The sequence below is a fragment of the Hypanus sabinus genome, chromosome 3, assembly GCF_030144855.1.
Source record: "Hypanus sabinus isolate sHypSab1 chromosome 3, sHypSab1.hap1, whole genome shotgun sequence".
NCBI lineage: Eukaryota > Metazoa > Chordata > Chondrichthyes > Myliobatiformes > Dasyatidae > Hypanus > Hypanus sabinus.
In genome coordinates, this window is record NC_082708.1 from 189,730,484 (window position 1) to 189,746,598 (window position 16,115).

General features: G+C 46.4%; 1 protein-coding gene across 1 annotated transcript in view; it reads left to right on the forward strand.

Moving 5' to 3' along the window:
• Window positions 1-15,839, forward strand: part of LOC132391989 (shootin-1-like) — a 112,247-nt gene extending 96,408 nt beyond the window's left edge. Inside the window, exons 12-16 of the mRNA XM_059965854.1 lie at window positions 2,016-2,071; window positions 4,616-4,716; window positions 5,557-5,625; window positions 13,808-13,949; window positions 14,257-15,839. Of these exons, the coding sequence (XP_059821837.1) occupies window positions 2,016-2,071; window positions 4,616-4,716; window positions 5,557-5,625; window positions 13,808-13,949; window positions 14,257-14,324 (436 nt within the window). The 3' untranslated portion in view covers window positions 14,325-15,839. The remainder of the gene's footprint in view (window positions 1-2,015; window positions 2,072-4,615; window positions 4,717-5,556; window positions 5,626-13,807; window positions 13,950-14,256) is intronic.
• The last annotated feature ends 276 nt before the right edge of the window (window positions 15,840-16,115 follow it).

Sequence of the window (16,115 nt, forward strand, 5' to 3'; positions counted from 1 at the left end):
AGCCTGTGGAAATCCTCGTGGTCCCAGGTGGAACATACAGAGAGTGGCAGGAATTGAAGCTGGCAATGGGCTTGGACGCAGCGGCTTCTATCGGGCCAACCAAAGGTGTTATTGTCTTTTGTAAAAAAGTGTATTTTTTTATGGTCGCAGTACAATGCTGGACGTTAAGAACTTGACGTACTGCAGGCTTACCCCATCAGTGAGACGCTCATTGGTGGGGAAAATGGAGGAGTTGTGACTTGGTGCCCAGGGGGTGGCGCCAGAGTGCTGGAAGAGTTGTGTCCATGCTGGGGTTTGTGCTGCCCTCTGGTGTTCGCTCGGCAGAAGACAGGCTGTGTTGTGTTTGACTGCAGACTGTTGCAACGTCCATAGAGTCAGGGACTTGGATTAATTTTTCGTGTGACTATTTTACTGATGTCTTGTATGTGCCTGTGCTGTGTATGACTGTCAGTACTGTGCCCTGGAGTAATGCTCTTTCGCTTGGCTGTATTCCTGTATGGTTGAATGACAATTGAGCCGCATCACTGATGCACTGACCACTCTGCTACTGTGCTGCCCTTCACTGTAAAAGATTCATACCAGCTCAGCCTCTTCCTGTGACTCAGTGCCTCGTCCTGGCACCCTCCTCGTAAATCTCTTCTGCATTCTTTCCAGCTTAATGGCACCTTTGCTACAGCAGCATCCCAGATGTTTTCCGGACATCACTGTTCATTTTTTGAGTGATTTGATGGCTTCCTTACTTCCAGTACTGCATCTCATGAGATAAGTCTCTCCCAGCCCACGTCTCGCTGATTGCCCACCTCACTGACCCTTCCTTCTCAAGAGCATCATGGTCTCCTCCTTCCCACCAAGCTCAACCTCCATGTACAGAAAATGAACGTTGCAACCTGCCCCACTCTTTCCCAGCCTTAAATACACGGAGCTCTCCCCCTACCCTCCACCATCAGATCCCTCCTCGACATTCCCTCGAGCCCTCCCCACCCTCCATCATTGGATCCCTTCTCAACATCCTCAAGCACTACCCTACTAGTTCCCTCCTCAACCTCCCCTCACTGTCAATGCCCTTAGGTTCTCCTCTGCCTCCTATTGCCCAGAGTTCACCCTTGTCAGCCATAATGGAATGGTGGAGCAGATTCGATGGGCCAAATGACCTAATTCTGCTGCTATGTGTTATGGTCTGATGGTCTTCTCCTGCCTAATCTCCAGGCCTATCTCAGGTCTGACCAGACTGGCTCAGGACCTTGGCTCGGGCAGGCAGACTAGGGGAGGGAGGGTGGGTTAGTATCCTGGCTCTCAAGCTGTGCCTCCACTCCTGGACAAAAATCACTCTAACTGGATGCATCACAGCCTGGTACAGCAACTGCTCTGCCCATGATCACAAGAAACTGCAGAGAGTTGACGGCCCAGTTCAGCACACCCCTCATCAGGACAATCCCTGTCAAATTCTTCCCAATTTCTCTGCTCTGGAGACAATCCCAGCATCCCTCCACCCTCCCCACACTCTTCTCCACGGTACTGAACAACCTTTGTTCCCAGTCCAAGGTCTTGCTACTGCTTTTACAACACAGAACAGTACAGCAGAGAAAGAGGCTCTTCAGTTGCCAACTGTGATGCCACAGCAAGCTATGCAGCTTGCTACATCAACTGTTCTGCCACATCGCCAGAAACCAGCCTCCAGTCTGCGGACTTTCTGTCGTCTCGGTAAAGCAGCCAGAATAATCACAGACTCCGACTGCCCCTGGCATTTTCTCTTCTCCCCCTCCCACTGGGCAGAAGGTGCACAAGGACAATTTCTGACAATTGAATAGTCCCCTAGTGTAAAAGATGGGCTCCTGACACACAAGTGTTGTGACTTTGCTCTGCACTCTCTCTGGAACCGCCACACGTTGCTTTCTTACCGTTTTCCCTTGCACCGTCTCCCTGCACCGTGTAACGCAATGGGTGGACAGCAATGTTTCTCATGGTACCCCGGTACGTGTGACAGTAATAAACCAATTTACTGATGTGCTTTACAGCCCTTTGGCAGAGTTACTGCGAAGACGACAGAAGGATGGGCAGAAGAAAGAGGACGGTCAGTGACATTTTTATCTGTGGCGCCATTTCCCGCACCACCGCAGACTCTCTAGACGGGGACATCAGAAAACACAAACTCGAGACTCTGCGGGTGCTATAACACACACAAGGTGCTGGAAGAACTCAGGAGTTCGGGGAATGTTTCAGGGCGAGAAGCTCCATTAGGGCTGGGAAGGAAGGGGGCAGAAGCCAGAATACAAAGGTAGAGGGTAGGGGAAGGAGTACACACCGGCAGGTGACGGGTGAGACCAGGTGAGGAGGAAGATGGTGAATCTGTGGAATTCATTGCCACAGACGACTGTGGAGGCCAAATCATTGAGTGTATTTAAAGCAGGAGTTGATAGGTTCTTGATTAGTAAGGGTATCAAAGGTTACGGGGAGAAGGCAGGATAACCGGGCTGAGAGGAAGAATAAATCAGCCATGATGGAATGATGAAGCAGACTCGATGGACAGAATGGCCAAATTCTGTTCCCTTGTCTAATGTTTGTATGGACCTTGGGATGCTCACCATCCTCCACCTCAGGAGACTCAGCCCCAACAGAGCAGACAGCTAGGAGTGACAAGCCCATGTTCCCTGAAGATGAGGTCACAGGTAGTCAGGGTGGAGGAGAAGGCACCTCCCTGAAGCTACCACATCCACAACTGAACACAATACTCCAAGCCAGTCCTGCCGAAGGGTCTCAGCCCGAAACATCAACTGTCCCCATTTCCATGGATGCTGCCTGGTCTGCTGAGTTCCTCCAACATTGAGTGTGTGTTGCACAATATTCCGAGTCAGGGCAAGGTGCAAGATCTCGTACAATGAATATCCATTTCCCACACACTGATGCTGATCGACCCAATGAGTTCCTCCAACAGCTCCACGTCCCAGAGTCTGCCGTCTCTCCCGTATCTCCTCCGGACATCCGCCGTCCTGGTTAATACTCATCCTGTTGATATTCACACCACTCGTCCTGGTTAATACTCATCCCGTTGATATTAACACCACTCGTCCTGGTTAATACTCATCCCGTTGATATTCACACCACTCGTCCTGGTTAATACTCATCCCGTTGATATTAACACCACTCGTCCTGGTTAATACTCATCCCGTTGATATTAACACCACCCGTCCTGGTTAATACTCATCCCGTTGATATTAACACCACGTCCTGGTTAGTACTCATCCCGTTGATATTAACACCACCCGTCCTGGTTAATACTCATCCCGTTGATATTAACACCACCCGTCCTGGTTAATACTCATCCCGTTGATACTAACACCACGTCCTGGTTAATACTCATCCCATTGATATTAACACCACGTCCTGGTTAGTACTCATCCCGTTGATATTAACACCACTCGTCCTGGTTAATACTCATCCCGTTGATATTAACACCACTCGTCCTGGTTAATACTCATCCCGTTGATATTAACACCACCCGTCCTGGTTAATACTCATCCCGTTGATACTAACACCACGTCCTGGTTAATACTCATCCCGTTGATATTAACACCACGTCCTGGTTAGTATTCATCCCGTTGATATTAACACCACTCGTCCTGGTTAATACTCATCCCGTTGATATTAACACCACCCGTCCTGGTTAATACTCATCCCGTTGATACTAACACCACGTCCTGGTTAATACTCATCCCGTTGATATTAACACCACCCGTCCTGGTTAATACTCATCCTGTTGATATTCACACCACTCGTCCTAGTTAATACTCATCCTGTTGATATTAACACCACTCGTCCTAGTTAATACTCATCCTGTTGATATTCACAACACTCGTCCTGGTTAATACTCATCCCGTTGATATTAACACCACTCGTCCTGGTTAATACTCATCCTGTTGATATTAACACCACGTCCTGGTTAGTACTCATCCCTTGATACTAACACCACGTCCTGGTTAATACTCATCCCGTTGATATTAACACCACCCGTCCTGGTTAATACTCATCCCGTTGATATTAACACCACTCGTCCTGGTTAATACTCATCCCGTTGATATTAACACCACCCGTCCTGGTTAATACTCATCCCGTTGATATTAACATATCCTCCTTCCCTTTCCCCATGACCCACTCTCCTCTCCAGCCCTTCACCTTTCACCTCCCAGCTGGCCTCCTTCCCCTCCCCCCACCCTTTTATTCTGGCACCTTCCCCCATCCTGTCCCGTGCTGAAGAAGGGTCTCGGCCCATATCGCCGACCATCGCAGATGCTGCCTGACCTGCTGAAATCTTTGTTAGTGTTGCAGTGAAGTGTGTCATTTGCTTGAGTGACCAGCGCAGGCCGAGGATGTAGTGGGGACAGTGTTGTCATGCTTTTGTCACCAACATGGCGTTCTGACAATGCCCTAACCCTAACCGTACACCTTCAGCAACCGGAAAACTCACACAGTCACGGGGAAGAACGTACAAACTCCATATGGACAGTGGCGGGAATTGAACCCAGGTCGCTGGTGCCGTGATAATGTCATGCTAACCGCTACACTACCATGGTAAGTCTTGCGTTACCTCACTAAGCCCTAACTCCTCCTGTGTCGGCAGGCCCGAGCACCCTCTCTGATATCAAGGGGAGGGCCGTGAACGAGATGATGGAGAGAATCAAAAACGGCGTGGTCCTCAAACCCACAAAGAGGAAGACAGAGGTATGTCTGAAACTGCAAGTGGCGTGGGAGGCCACTCTGCCCATCAAGTCCCTCCTAGCTCTCTCACAGGCCCCTAGTCCTTTCCCGGAGTCATGGAGTCGTCGAAGACTGCAGCACAGAAGCCCTTCGGCCCACCTGGTCCATGCTGAACAAGCCCTCCATACAGCCAGATTTCTCTTAAATGTTGAATTCAAACGCACATCCACCACTTGTGTTGGCAGACTGTTCCACACTCTCACTCCCCTCTGAGTGAAGGAGCCACCATTCACGTTCCCCTTAAACATTTCACCTTTCACCCTTCACCCTTAATCCATGACCTGCAAAAATTTCCCTGATTAACCTCTTCAGAAACCCTCCCGTGGGTTCTGATTTCACGGGATCCTGGAGGGGCAACAGCCCGCTGATTGGGGACTGGCAATCTCAGGAAAGTGACAGCCATTCGGCCCTTCAGACCTGCCCACCTTTCAGCATACTCATGGCCAACCTGCCCCAGAGAATCGGGTTTATTGGTGGGTCTCTCGGGTCACCGATGCTGCCAGGCGTTACAGTACAATGCCAGCCTGTGGTGAAGGTGGCACCAGTAAGTGGTGAGTCTGTGAGCAGCTCCGATGGGTATCACCAGGTATTCCCGTTAATCACAGCCAACGTTGTATAAAGAAACTTAATGCACAGTGAACCTCGCTATCTTTCCTCACTTTTCACTACTAATTGAATCTAATTCTTTATGTATACTTATTGTAATTTACCGTGTTTTAGTTGTGCTGGTCCTGATTCTGACCAGGCTGAGACCGGCTCTCCGGCCCGGCTGACAGTCTGTTCTGTTTCCATCCCTGCACGCAGCTCACGGACGCAAAGCCTTCCGACACAGAGAGCAAGGGCTCAGCTGTGATGGAACTCCAAGGAATTCTGGTAGGTGATCCACGGGGAAGAGTGGGGCCAATGCTGGGTCAGAGGGTGAGGGGGAGAGGTTGCCATGGTCTTGATCAAAGATCAAAGTATACCATATAACCATATAACAATCACAGCACAGAAACAGGCCATCTCGGCCCTCCTAGTCTGTGCCGAACTCTTAATCTCATCTAGTCCCACCTACCCGCACTCAGCCCATAACCCTCCACTCCTTTCCTGTCCATATACCTATCCAATTTTACCTTAAATGACACAACTGAACTGGCCTCTACTACTTCTACAGGAAGCTCATTCCACACAGCTATCACTCTCTGAGTAAAGAAATACCCCCTCGTGTTTCCCTTAAACTTCTGCCCCCTAACTCTCAAATCATGTCCTCTAGTTTGAATCTCCCCTACTCTCAATGGAAACAGCCTATTCACGTCAACTCTATCTATCCCTCTCAAAATTTTAAATACCTCAATCAAATCCCCCCTCAACCTTCTACACTCCAATGAATAGAGACCTAACTTGTTCAACCTTTCTCCGTAACTTAAGTGCTGAAACCCAGGTAACATCCTAGTAAATCGTCTCTGCACTCTCTCCAATTTATTGATATCTTTCCTTGATATAATTGATATAATTCGGTGACCAGAACTGCACACAATATTCTAAATTTGGCCTTACCAATGCCTTGTACAATTTTAACATTACATTCCAACTTCTGTACTCAATTCTTTGATTTATAAAGGCCAGCGTTCCAAAAGCCTTCTTCACCACCCTATCTACATGAGACTCCACCTTCAGGGAACTATGCACTGTTATTCCTAGATTTCTCTGTTCCTCTGCATTCCTCAATGCCCTACCATTTAACCTGTATGTTCTATTTGGATTATTCCTGCCAAAATGTAGAACCTCACACTTCTCAGCATTAAACTCCATCTGCCAACGTTCAGCCCATTCTTCTAACCGGCATAAATCTCCCTGCAAGCTTTGAAAACCCACCTCATTATCCACAACACCTCCTACCTTTGTATCATCGGCATACTTACTAATCCAATTTACCACCCCATCATCCAGATCATTTATGTATATTACAAACAACATTGGGCCCAAAACAGATCCCTGAGGCACCCCGCTAGTCACCAGCCTCCATCCTGATAAACAATTATCCACCACTACTCTCTGGCATCTCCCATCTAGCCACTGTTGAATCCATTTTATTACTCCAGCATTAATACCTAACGACTGAACATTCTTAACTAACCTTCCATGTGGAACTTTGTCAAAGGCTTTGCTGAAGTCCATATAGACTACATCCACTGCCTTACCCTCGTCAACATTCCTCGTAACTTCTTCAAAAAATTCAATAAGGTTTGTCAAACATGACCTTCCACGCACAAATCCATGCTGGCTACTCCTAATCAGATCCTGTCTATCCAGATAATTATTAATACTATCTCTAAGAATACTTTCCATTAATTTACCCACCACTGATGTCAAACTGACAGGTCTATAATTGCTAGGCTTACTTCTGGAACCCTTCGTAAACAATGGAACCACATGAGCAATACGCCAATCCTCCGGCACAATCCCCGTTTCTAATGACATCTTAAAGATCTCCGTCAGAGCTCCTGCTATTTCTACACAAACTTCCCTCAAGGTCCTGGGGAATATCCTGTCAGGATCCGGAGATTTATCCACTTTTAAATTTCTTAAAGGCGCCAGTACTTCCACCTCTTTAATGGTCATAGGTTCCATAACTTCCTTACTTGTTTCCAACACCTTACACAATTCAATATCCTTCTCCTTAGTGAATACCGAAGAGAAGAAATCGTTCAAAATCTCTCCCATCTCCCTCGGCTCCACACATAGCTGACCACTCTGATTCTCTAAGGGGCCAATTTTATCCCTCACTATCCTCTTGCTTTTACTATAACTGTAGAAACCTTTCCGATTTACTTTCACCTTATTTGCCAAACCAACCTCGTATCTTCTTTTAGCTTTTGTAATCTCTTTCTTAAGATTCCTTTTACATTCTTTATATTCCTCGAGCAATTCCTTTTCTCCATGCTGCCTATATCTATTGTAGACATCCCTCTTTTTCCGAACCAAATTTCTAATATCCCTTGAAAACCATGGTGCTTTCAAACCTTTAACCTTTCCTTTCAACCTAATAGGAACATAAAGATTCTGTACCCTCATAATTTCACCCTTAAATGACTCCATTTCTCTATTACATCCTTCCCATAAAACAACTTGACCCAATCCACTCTCTCTAAATCCCTTCGCATCTCCTCAAAGTTAGCCTTTCTCCAATCAAAAATCTCAACTCTAGGTCCAGTCCTGTCCTTCTCCATAAGTATATTGAAGCTAATGCTATTGTGATCACTGGACCCGAAATGCTCCCCAACACATACATCTGTCAGCTGACCTATCGCATTCCCTAACAGGAGATCCAACACTGCCCCATCTCTAGTCGGTACTTCTATGTATTGTTGCAAAAAACTATCCTGCACACATTTCACAAACTCTAAACCATCCAGCCCTTTTACAGAATGAGCTTCCCAGTCTACGTGTGGAAAATTAAAATCTCCCACAATCACCACCTTGTGTTTACTACAAGTATCTGCTATCTCCTTACACATTTGCTCTTCCAACTCACGTGCCCCATTAGGTGGCCTATAATACACTCCTATCAGTGTTACTGCACCTTTCCCATTCCTCAATTCCACCCAAATAGCCTCCCTAGAGGAGCTCCCTAATCTATCCTTCCAAAGCACCGCCATAAGATTTTCTCAGACAAGCAATGCAACACCTCCTCCTCTGGCCCCTCCTACTCTATCACACCTGAAGCAACTAAATCCAGGAATAATTAGTTGCCAATCACACCCCTCCTGCAACCATGTTTCACTAATAGCTACAACATCATAATTCCAGGTATCAATCCACGCTTTAAGCTCATCCACCTTTCTTACAATGCTCCTAGCATTAAAATAGATACATTTAAGATACTCTCCACCTCCTCCTCTCTTTTCATCCCTGACAATGCATTCAAATTTATTATCCTTTTCTTTCTTCTCCCCTACATCTTCGAGCTGAGCACATCCCTTCTCCATCACCTGCCTCTCCTCCCTCACACACTGTCTATTTACTTGCTCCACTGGTGAACTAACCTCAGTTAATTAATTATCAAATGGCATTCAGTATATGTCTCCAAGTTTTTACAAGGATGTTGCCAGAACTGGAGGACCAAAGTGAAAAGGAAGGTTTAAATAGTTTAGGATTTTATTCCTTGGAACATAAAAGACTGGGAAGAGATTTGGTGAAGGTATACAAAATTATGAGGGGTATAGACAGGGTAAATGCAAGCAGGCTTTTTCCACTGAATATGGCTGGGAGGTCATGGGTTAAGGGTGAAATGTTTAAGATGAGCATGAGGGAGAACTTCTTCCTTCAGAGGGTGCTGAGAGTGTGAACCGAGCTGCTGATGCAAGTGGTCCACGTGAACATTTAAGGGAAGTTTAGATAGGGCCATGGATGGTAGGGGTTTGGAGGGCTATGGACCCAGTGCAGGTCGATGGGAGGAGGGAGTTTAAATGGTTTGACACACGGAAGAAAGAAACTCGGGTGGTAGTTTGCCTCTCAGGTGCCAGGGTCCAGGATGTTTCAGATCATGTCAAAGATACCCTGCAGTGGGAAGGTGAACAGCCAGAGGTCGTGATACATATTGATACCAATGACATACATAGGAAAAGGGAGGAGGTCCTGAAAACAGATAACAGAGAGTTAGGAAGGAAGTTGAGAAGCAGGACCGCAAAGGTAGTAATCTCGGGATTACTGCCTGTGCCACGCGACAGTGAGAATAGGAATAGAATGAGGTAGAGGATAAATGTGTGGCTGAGGGATTGGAGCAGGGGGCAGGGATTCAGATTTCTGGATCATTGGGACCTCTTTTGGGGCAGGTGTGACCTGTACAATAAGGACGGGTTGCACTTGAATCCCAGGGGGACCAATATCCTGGCAGGGCAGTTTGCTAAGGCTATTGGGGAGAGTTTAAACTAGAAATGCTTGGGGTGGGAATCGAACTAAAGAGACGGAGGAAGGGGCAGTTGGCTCACAAATAGAGAAAGCTTGTAGACAGTGAGAGAGGGAGGATAGGCAGGTGATAGCGAAGGGATGTGCTCAGACTGAAGGCTTCAGATGTGTCTATTTTAATACAAGGAGTGTTATGAATAAAGCTGATGAGCTTTGAGCGCAGATCAGTACTTGGGGATATGATGCGATGGTCATTACAGAGACTTGGATGGCTCAGGGACAGGAATGGTTACTTCAAGTGCCGGGTTTTAGATGTTTCAGAAAGGACAGGGAGGGAGGCAAAAGAGGTGGGGGCATGGCACTGTTGATCAGAGATAGTGTCACGGCTGCAGAAAAGGTGGACGTCATGGAGGGATTGTCTACGAGTCTCTGTGGGTGGAGGTTAGGAACAGGAAGGGGTCAATAACTCTACTGGGTGTTTTTTATAGACCACCCAATAGTAACAGGGATATTGAGGAGCAGATAGGGAGACAGATTCTGAAAGGGTGTAATAATAACAGGGTTGTCGTGGTGGGAGATTTCAATTTCCCAAATATTGATTGGCATGACCCTAGAGCAAGGGGTTTAGATGGGGTGGAGTTTGTTAGGTGTGTTCAGGAAGGTTTCGTGACACAATATGTAGATAAGCCTACAAGAGGAGAGGCTGTACTTGATCTGGTATTAGGAAATAAACCTGGTCACAGTGGGAGAGCGTTTTGGAGATAGTGATCACAATTCTATCTCCTTTACCATAGCATTGGAGACGGATAGGAACAGAAAAGTTTGGAAAGTGTTTAATTGGAGTAAGGGGTAATATGAGGTTATCAGGCAGGAACTTGGAAGCATAAATTGGGAATAAATGTTCTCAGGGAAAAGTACGGCAGAAATGTGGCAAATGTCCAGGGGATATTTGCATGGTGTTTTGCATTGGTATGTTCCAATGAGACAGGGGAAGGGTGGTAGGGTACAAGCACCATAGTGTACAAAGGCTGTTGACAATCTAGTCAAGAAAAAAAGAAAAGCTTACAAAAATTAAAAAAAAGTAGGTAATGATAGAGATCTAGAAGATTATAAGGCTAGCAGGAAGGAGCTTAAGAAGGAAATTAGGAGAGCCAGAAGGGGTCATGAGAAGACCTTGGTGAGCAGGATTAAGGAAATCCCCAAGGCATCTACAAGTATGTGAAGAGTTAGAAGATAATACATGAAAGAATAGGACCTATCAAGTGTAACAGTGAGAAAGTGTGCATGGAACTGGTGGAGATAGCAGAGGTAATTAATGAATATTTACTTCAGTATTCACTATGGAAAAGGATCCTGGCGATTGTAGGGATGACATGCAGCAAACTGAACAGCTTGAGCATGTCGATATTAAGAAAGAGGATGTGCTGGAGCTTTTGGAAAGCATCAAGTTGGATAAGTCACAGGGACCGGACAGGATGTACCCCAGACTGCTGTGGGAGGCGAGGAAGGAGATTGCTGACCCTCTGGTGATGATCTTTGCATCATCAATAGGGACGGGAGAGGTTCAGGAAGATTGGAGAGTTGAGGATGTTGTTCCTTTATTCAAGAAAGGGAGTAGAGATAGCCCAGGAAATTATAGACCAGAGAGTCTTACCTCAGTAGTTAGTAAGTTGATGGAAAAGATCCTGAGAGGCAGGATTTATGAACATTTGGAGAGGCATAATGTGATTAGGAATAGTCAACATGGCTTTGTCAAAGGCAGGTCGTGCCTTACGAGCCTGATTGAACTTTTTGAGGATGTGACTAAACACATTGATGAAGGAAGAGCAGTAGATGTAGTGTATATGGATTTCAGCAAGGCATTTGCTAAGGTACCCCATGCAAGGCTAATGAGAAAATAAGGAGGCATGGGATCCAAGGGGACATTGCTTTGTGGATCTAGAACTGGCTTGCCCACAGAAGGCAAAGAGTGGTTGTAGACAGGTCATATTCTGCATGGAGGTTGGTGACCAGTGGAGTGCCTCAGGGATCTGTTCTGGAACCCCTACTGTTCGTGATTTTTGTAAATGACCTGGATGAGGAAGTGGAGGGTTGGGTCAGTAAATTTGCTGATGACACAAAGGATGGGGGTGTTGTGGATAGTATGGAGGGCTGTCAGAGGTTACAATGGGACATTGATAGGATGCAAAATTGGGCTGAGAAGTGGCAGATGGAGTTCAACCCAAATAAGTGTGAGGTGGTTCATTTTGGTAGGTCAAATATGAATGCAGAATTTTGTATTCATGGTAAAACTCTTGGCAGTGTGGAGGATCAGAGGGATCTTGGGGTCCGAGTCCATAGGACACTCAAAGCAGCTGCGCAGGTTGACTCTGTGGTTAAGAAGTCATACGGTGTATTAGCCTTCATCAACCGTGGCCGAGAGTTTAGTAGCCGAGAGGTAATGTCACAGCTATATAGGACCCTGGTCAGACCCCACTTGGAGTACTGTGCTCAGTTCTGGTCGCCTCACTACAGGAAGGATGTGGAAACCATAGAAAAGGTACAGAGGAGATTTACAAAGATGTTGCCTGGATTGGGGAGCATGCCTTATGAGAATAGGTTGAGTGAACTTGGCCTTTTCTCCTTGGAGCAACGGAGGATGAGAGATGACCTGATAGAGGTGGATAAGATGATGAGAGGTATTGATAGTGTGGATAGTCAGAGGCTTTTTCCCAAGGTTGAATTGGCTAGCACAAGAGGGCATAGTTTTAAGGTGCTTGGAAGTAGGTACAGAGGAGATGTCAGGGGTAAGTTTTTTACACAGAGTGGTGAGTGTGTGGAATGGGCTGCTGGTAACGGTGGTGGAGACAGATACGGTAGGGTCTTTTAAGAGACTTTTGGATAGGTACATGGAGCTTCGAAAACTGAGGACTATTGGTAACCCTAGGTAATTTCTAAAGTAAGGACATATTCGACACAGCTTTGTAGGCCGAAGGTTCTGTAGTGTGCTGTAGGTTTTCTATGGTTTTATGTTTCTATGATACAGACTAGATGGGCCAAATGGTCTGTTTCTGTGCTGTATTTTTCTAATAACTCTGACTGTATCTACCCTGAGATTCTTTCACAGTAAATACAAAGAAACACAACAGAATCAGTGCATTCATTCGGAGGTCTCCCTCCGTCCAGCAACAAGGCAGAGGACTGGTTGGTGAGATTCTGGGCAAGGGAGTCCTGTAGAACAGAGGGAGCTCGAAGCACAAGTACATGGTTCCCTGATGGGTAGACAGACTGGTGAAGGGGGCTTGTGACACAATGGGTTCAACAATCAGGGCTGTGAGTATAGGAATTGAGACATTTTGTTGCAGTCATACAAAATGATGCTGAAGCTGCCCTTGGAGTATTGTGAAGCATTTCAGTCACCTTATTACGGGAAAGATATCATCTTTCTGCTTGCACTTACCCTATCTATACTCCCCATAATTTTGTACATCTCTTTCAGATCACCCTCATTCTCCTATGTTTCAGGGAATTAAGTGCTGACCTATTCAATCTTTCCCTATAACTCAGGTCGTCAAGTTCCACCAACATCCTTGTAAATTTCCTCTGCACTCTTTCAATCTTATTCACATCTTTCCTGTGGGTAGGTGACCAGAGCTGTACACAATACTATAAATTAGCCTCAGCAACATCTTTACAACTTTAACATAACATCCCATCTCCGGTACTCAGTATCATACTGTTCTATAGGTTTTTGAGTATACACCCAAGAAAATAAATCTCAGGCTTGTATATGCCACATATATGTACTTTGATAATAAATTTACTTTATCTCTGAAGCCCCATGTGCTGAAAGGTCTCTGTACCCTGTGTCTGTGACAACGTTTTCGCATTGTGGACCTGTATTTCCAGGTCCCTTTGTTCTACCACACTCTTCTGAGCCCTACCATTCACTGTGTAATTTCTACCTTGGTTTGTCCTCTCACACTTGGCTGCATTAATTAAATTACAGTAATTAAACAAATCCAAAATTAGATGCAATAAGGCAGACATGAAATTAGGGGATAGTTGGAACACACGCATCTGGTCTTGCCTTGAGGGAAGGGATTCTGCCACATTCTGTGTGTGACTTCAGACCCACGTCGAGGTGGATGGGCAGTGAGTAAAGAAATGTAAACGTGTCCGGCAGAACACGATGGGGAAGAGGAAAGTCCAGCAGAAGAGCTGGAGGAATGACAAGAGACAGAACGAGCTGGACGCTATCCTCCAGAGGCGGAGGAAGGTGACAGAGACGGCAGCAGGGCCCAAGGAGAAGAAGACGGAGGATCCAGGTACATGGGGAGCAGGGAGGAGGGAGTGGGGCTCGTGAGGAATGTTGGGCTCTGATGTTTGATCCGAAGTCGAGAAAGAGGCACAACACTTGTTGCTTCATGATGGTTTTACTAACTGTTAATAGGACAAAGAGAATTGGAATCAGGGAGAAACTGAGAGGTGACAGGGGGATGAAAGAGGTAAAGCAGGTGGGCCAACATGTCCATCCTTTCTTATATCTCATAGAAAAGAGACATTCCATTCAAATTAGCCAATCAGATAACCCCTACTCAAATAATTTTTATTTATTTTTTTATTGAGATACAGAGCAGAACAGGCCCTTTCGAAACAGTCGCTCAGCAACCTCCCACATCTCCAGACTAATCACAGGATAATTTACAAAGACCAACTGGTACGTCTTTGGACTGTGGGAGGAAACCCACTCAGTCACAGGGAGAACGTACAAACTCCTCACAGACAGTGGTGGGAAATGAACCTGTGTTTCTGGCACTGTAAAGCATTGTGCTAACCATGATGCCCCAGTCATACGATACCAAGAAGTTTCCAGAATCTTACAAAGAACTCTACCCACTCAGGGACAGACTGAACAATTGCATATGCATGCTGTGACCACTAGGGGACAGACTGAACAATTGCATATGCATACTGTGACCACGAGGGGACAGACTGAACAATTGCATATGCATACTGTGACCACGAGGGGACAGACTGAACAATTGCAAATACATAGGGTGACCACTAGGGGACAGACTGAACAATTGCATATGCATACTGTGACCACTAGGGGACAGACTGAACAATTGCATATGCATACTGTGACCACTAGGGGACAGACTGTACATTGCAAAGACATAAAAATACAACTGCAGATGCTGTGGATCAAAGGATACGAACACAACGCTGGAAGAACTCGGCAGGCCAGGCAGCATCCGTGAGAAAAGAGCAGCTTTTCTTTCCTGATGAAGGGTCTCGGCCCAAAACGTTGGCTACTCTTTTCTCACCGATGCTGCCTGGCCTGCTGAGTTCTTCCAGCGTTGTGTTTGTATTGCAAATACATGTTGTGACCACTAGGGGACAGACTGAACAATTGCAAATACATACTGTGACCACTAGGGGACAGACTGAACAATTGCAAATACATACTGTGACCACTAGGGGACAGACTGAACAATTGCAAATACATACTGTGACCACTAGGGGACAGACTGAACAATTGCAAATACATACTGTGACCACTAGGGGACAGACTGAACAATTGCAAATACATACTGTGACCACTAGGGGACAGACTGAACAATTGCAAATACATACTGTGACCACTAGGGGACAGACTGAACAATTGCAAATACATACTGTGACCACCAGGGGACAGACTGAACAATTGCAAATACATATGGTGTCCACTAGGGGCAGACCAAACTGTTACCTGTATACAGGTAGTTATGTAAAATACAACCAGGTACATAGTGGAACTGCACATAAAATAACAATTATACAGTCTAATCCAACAGGAACAAAGAGAGAGGCAGGGTGGAAGGATGGGATTTGACTTTTCCCACACAGAGGGTGGTGGGTGGGTGAAGTGTGTGGCCAAAGGAAGTGGTTGAAGTGGGTATAATTGCGACATTTAATGAACATTTGGACAGATAGCGAAAGTTCAGAAGGATGCAGGTAAATGGGACTAGCTCAGATAGGAACGGTGGTCGGCACAGAGCATGTGGGCCGAAGGGGCTGAGTCCGCGTTGTACAACTCTGTAACTCTGAGAGAGTCGAAGCACGGAACAATCTCGTTGAGTGAACAAAGAAGCTGGAGGAGGAAATTGACCTGATCCTGTGCAATGTGATGGAGAGAGAGGGAAAGGGAGAGTGGAGGGAGAGAGGCACGAGAGGGAAAGAGGCACGAGAGGGAATGGGGCACGGGAGGGAAAGGGAGAGTGGAGGGAAAGAGGCACGGGAGGGAAAGGGAGAGAGAGAGAAAGAGGCACGAGAGGGAAAGAGGCACGAGAGGGAATGGGGCACGGGGAAGGGGAAAGGGAGAGTGGAGGGAAAGAGGCACCGGAGGGAAAGGGAGAGTGGAGGGAAAGAGGCACGGGAGGGAAAGGGAGAGAGAGAGAAAGAGGCACGAGAGGGAAAGAGGCACGAGAGGGAATGGGGCACGGGAGGGA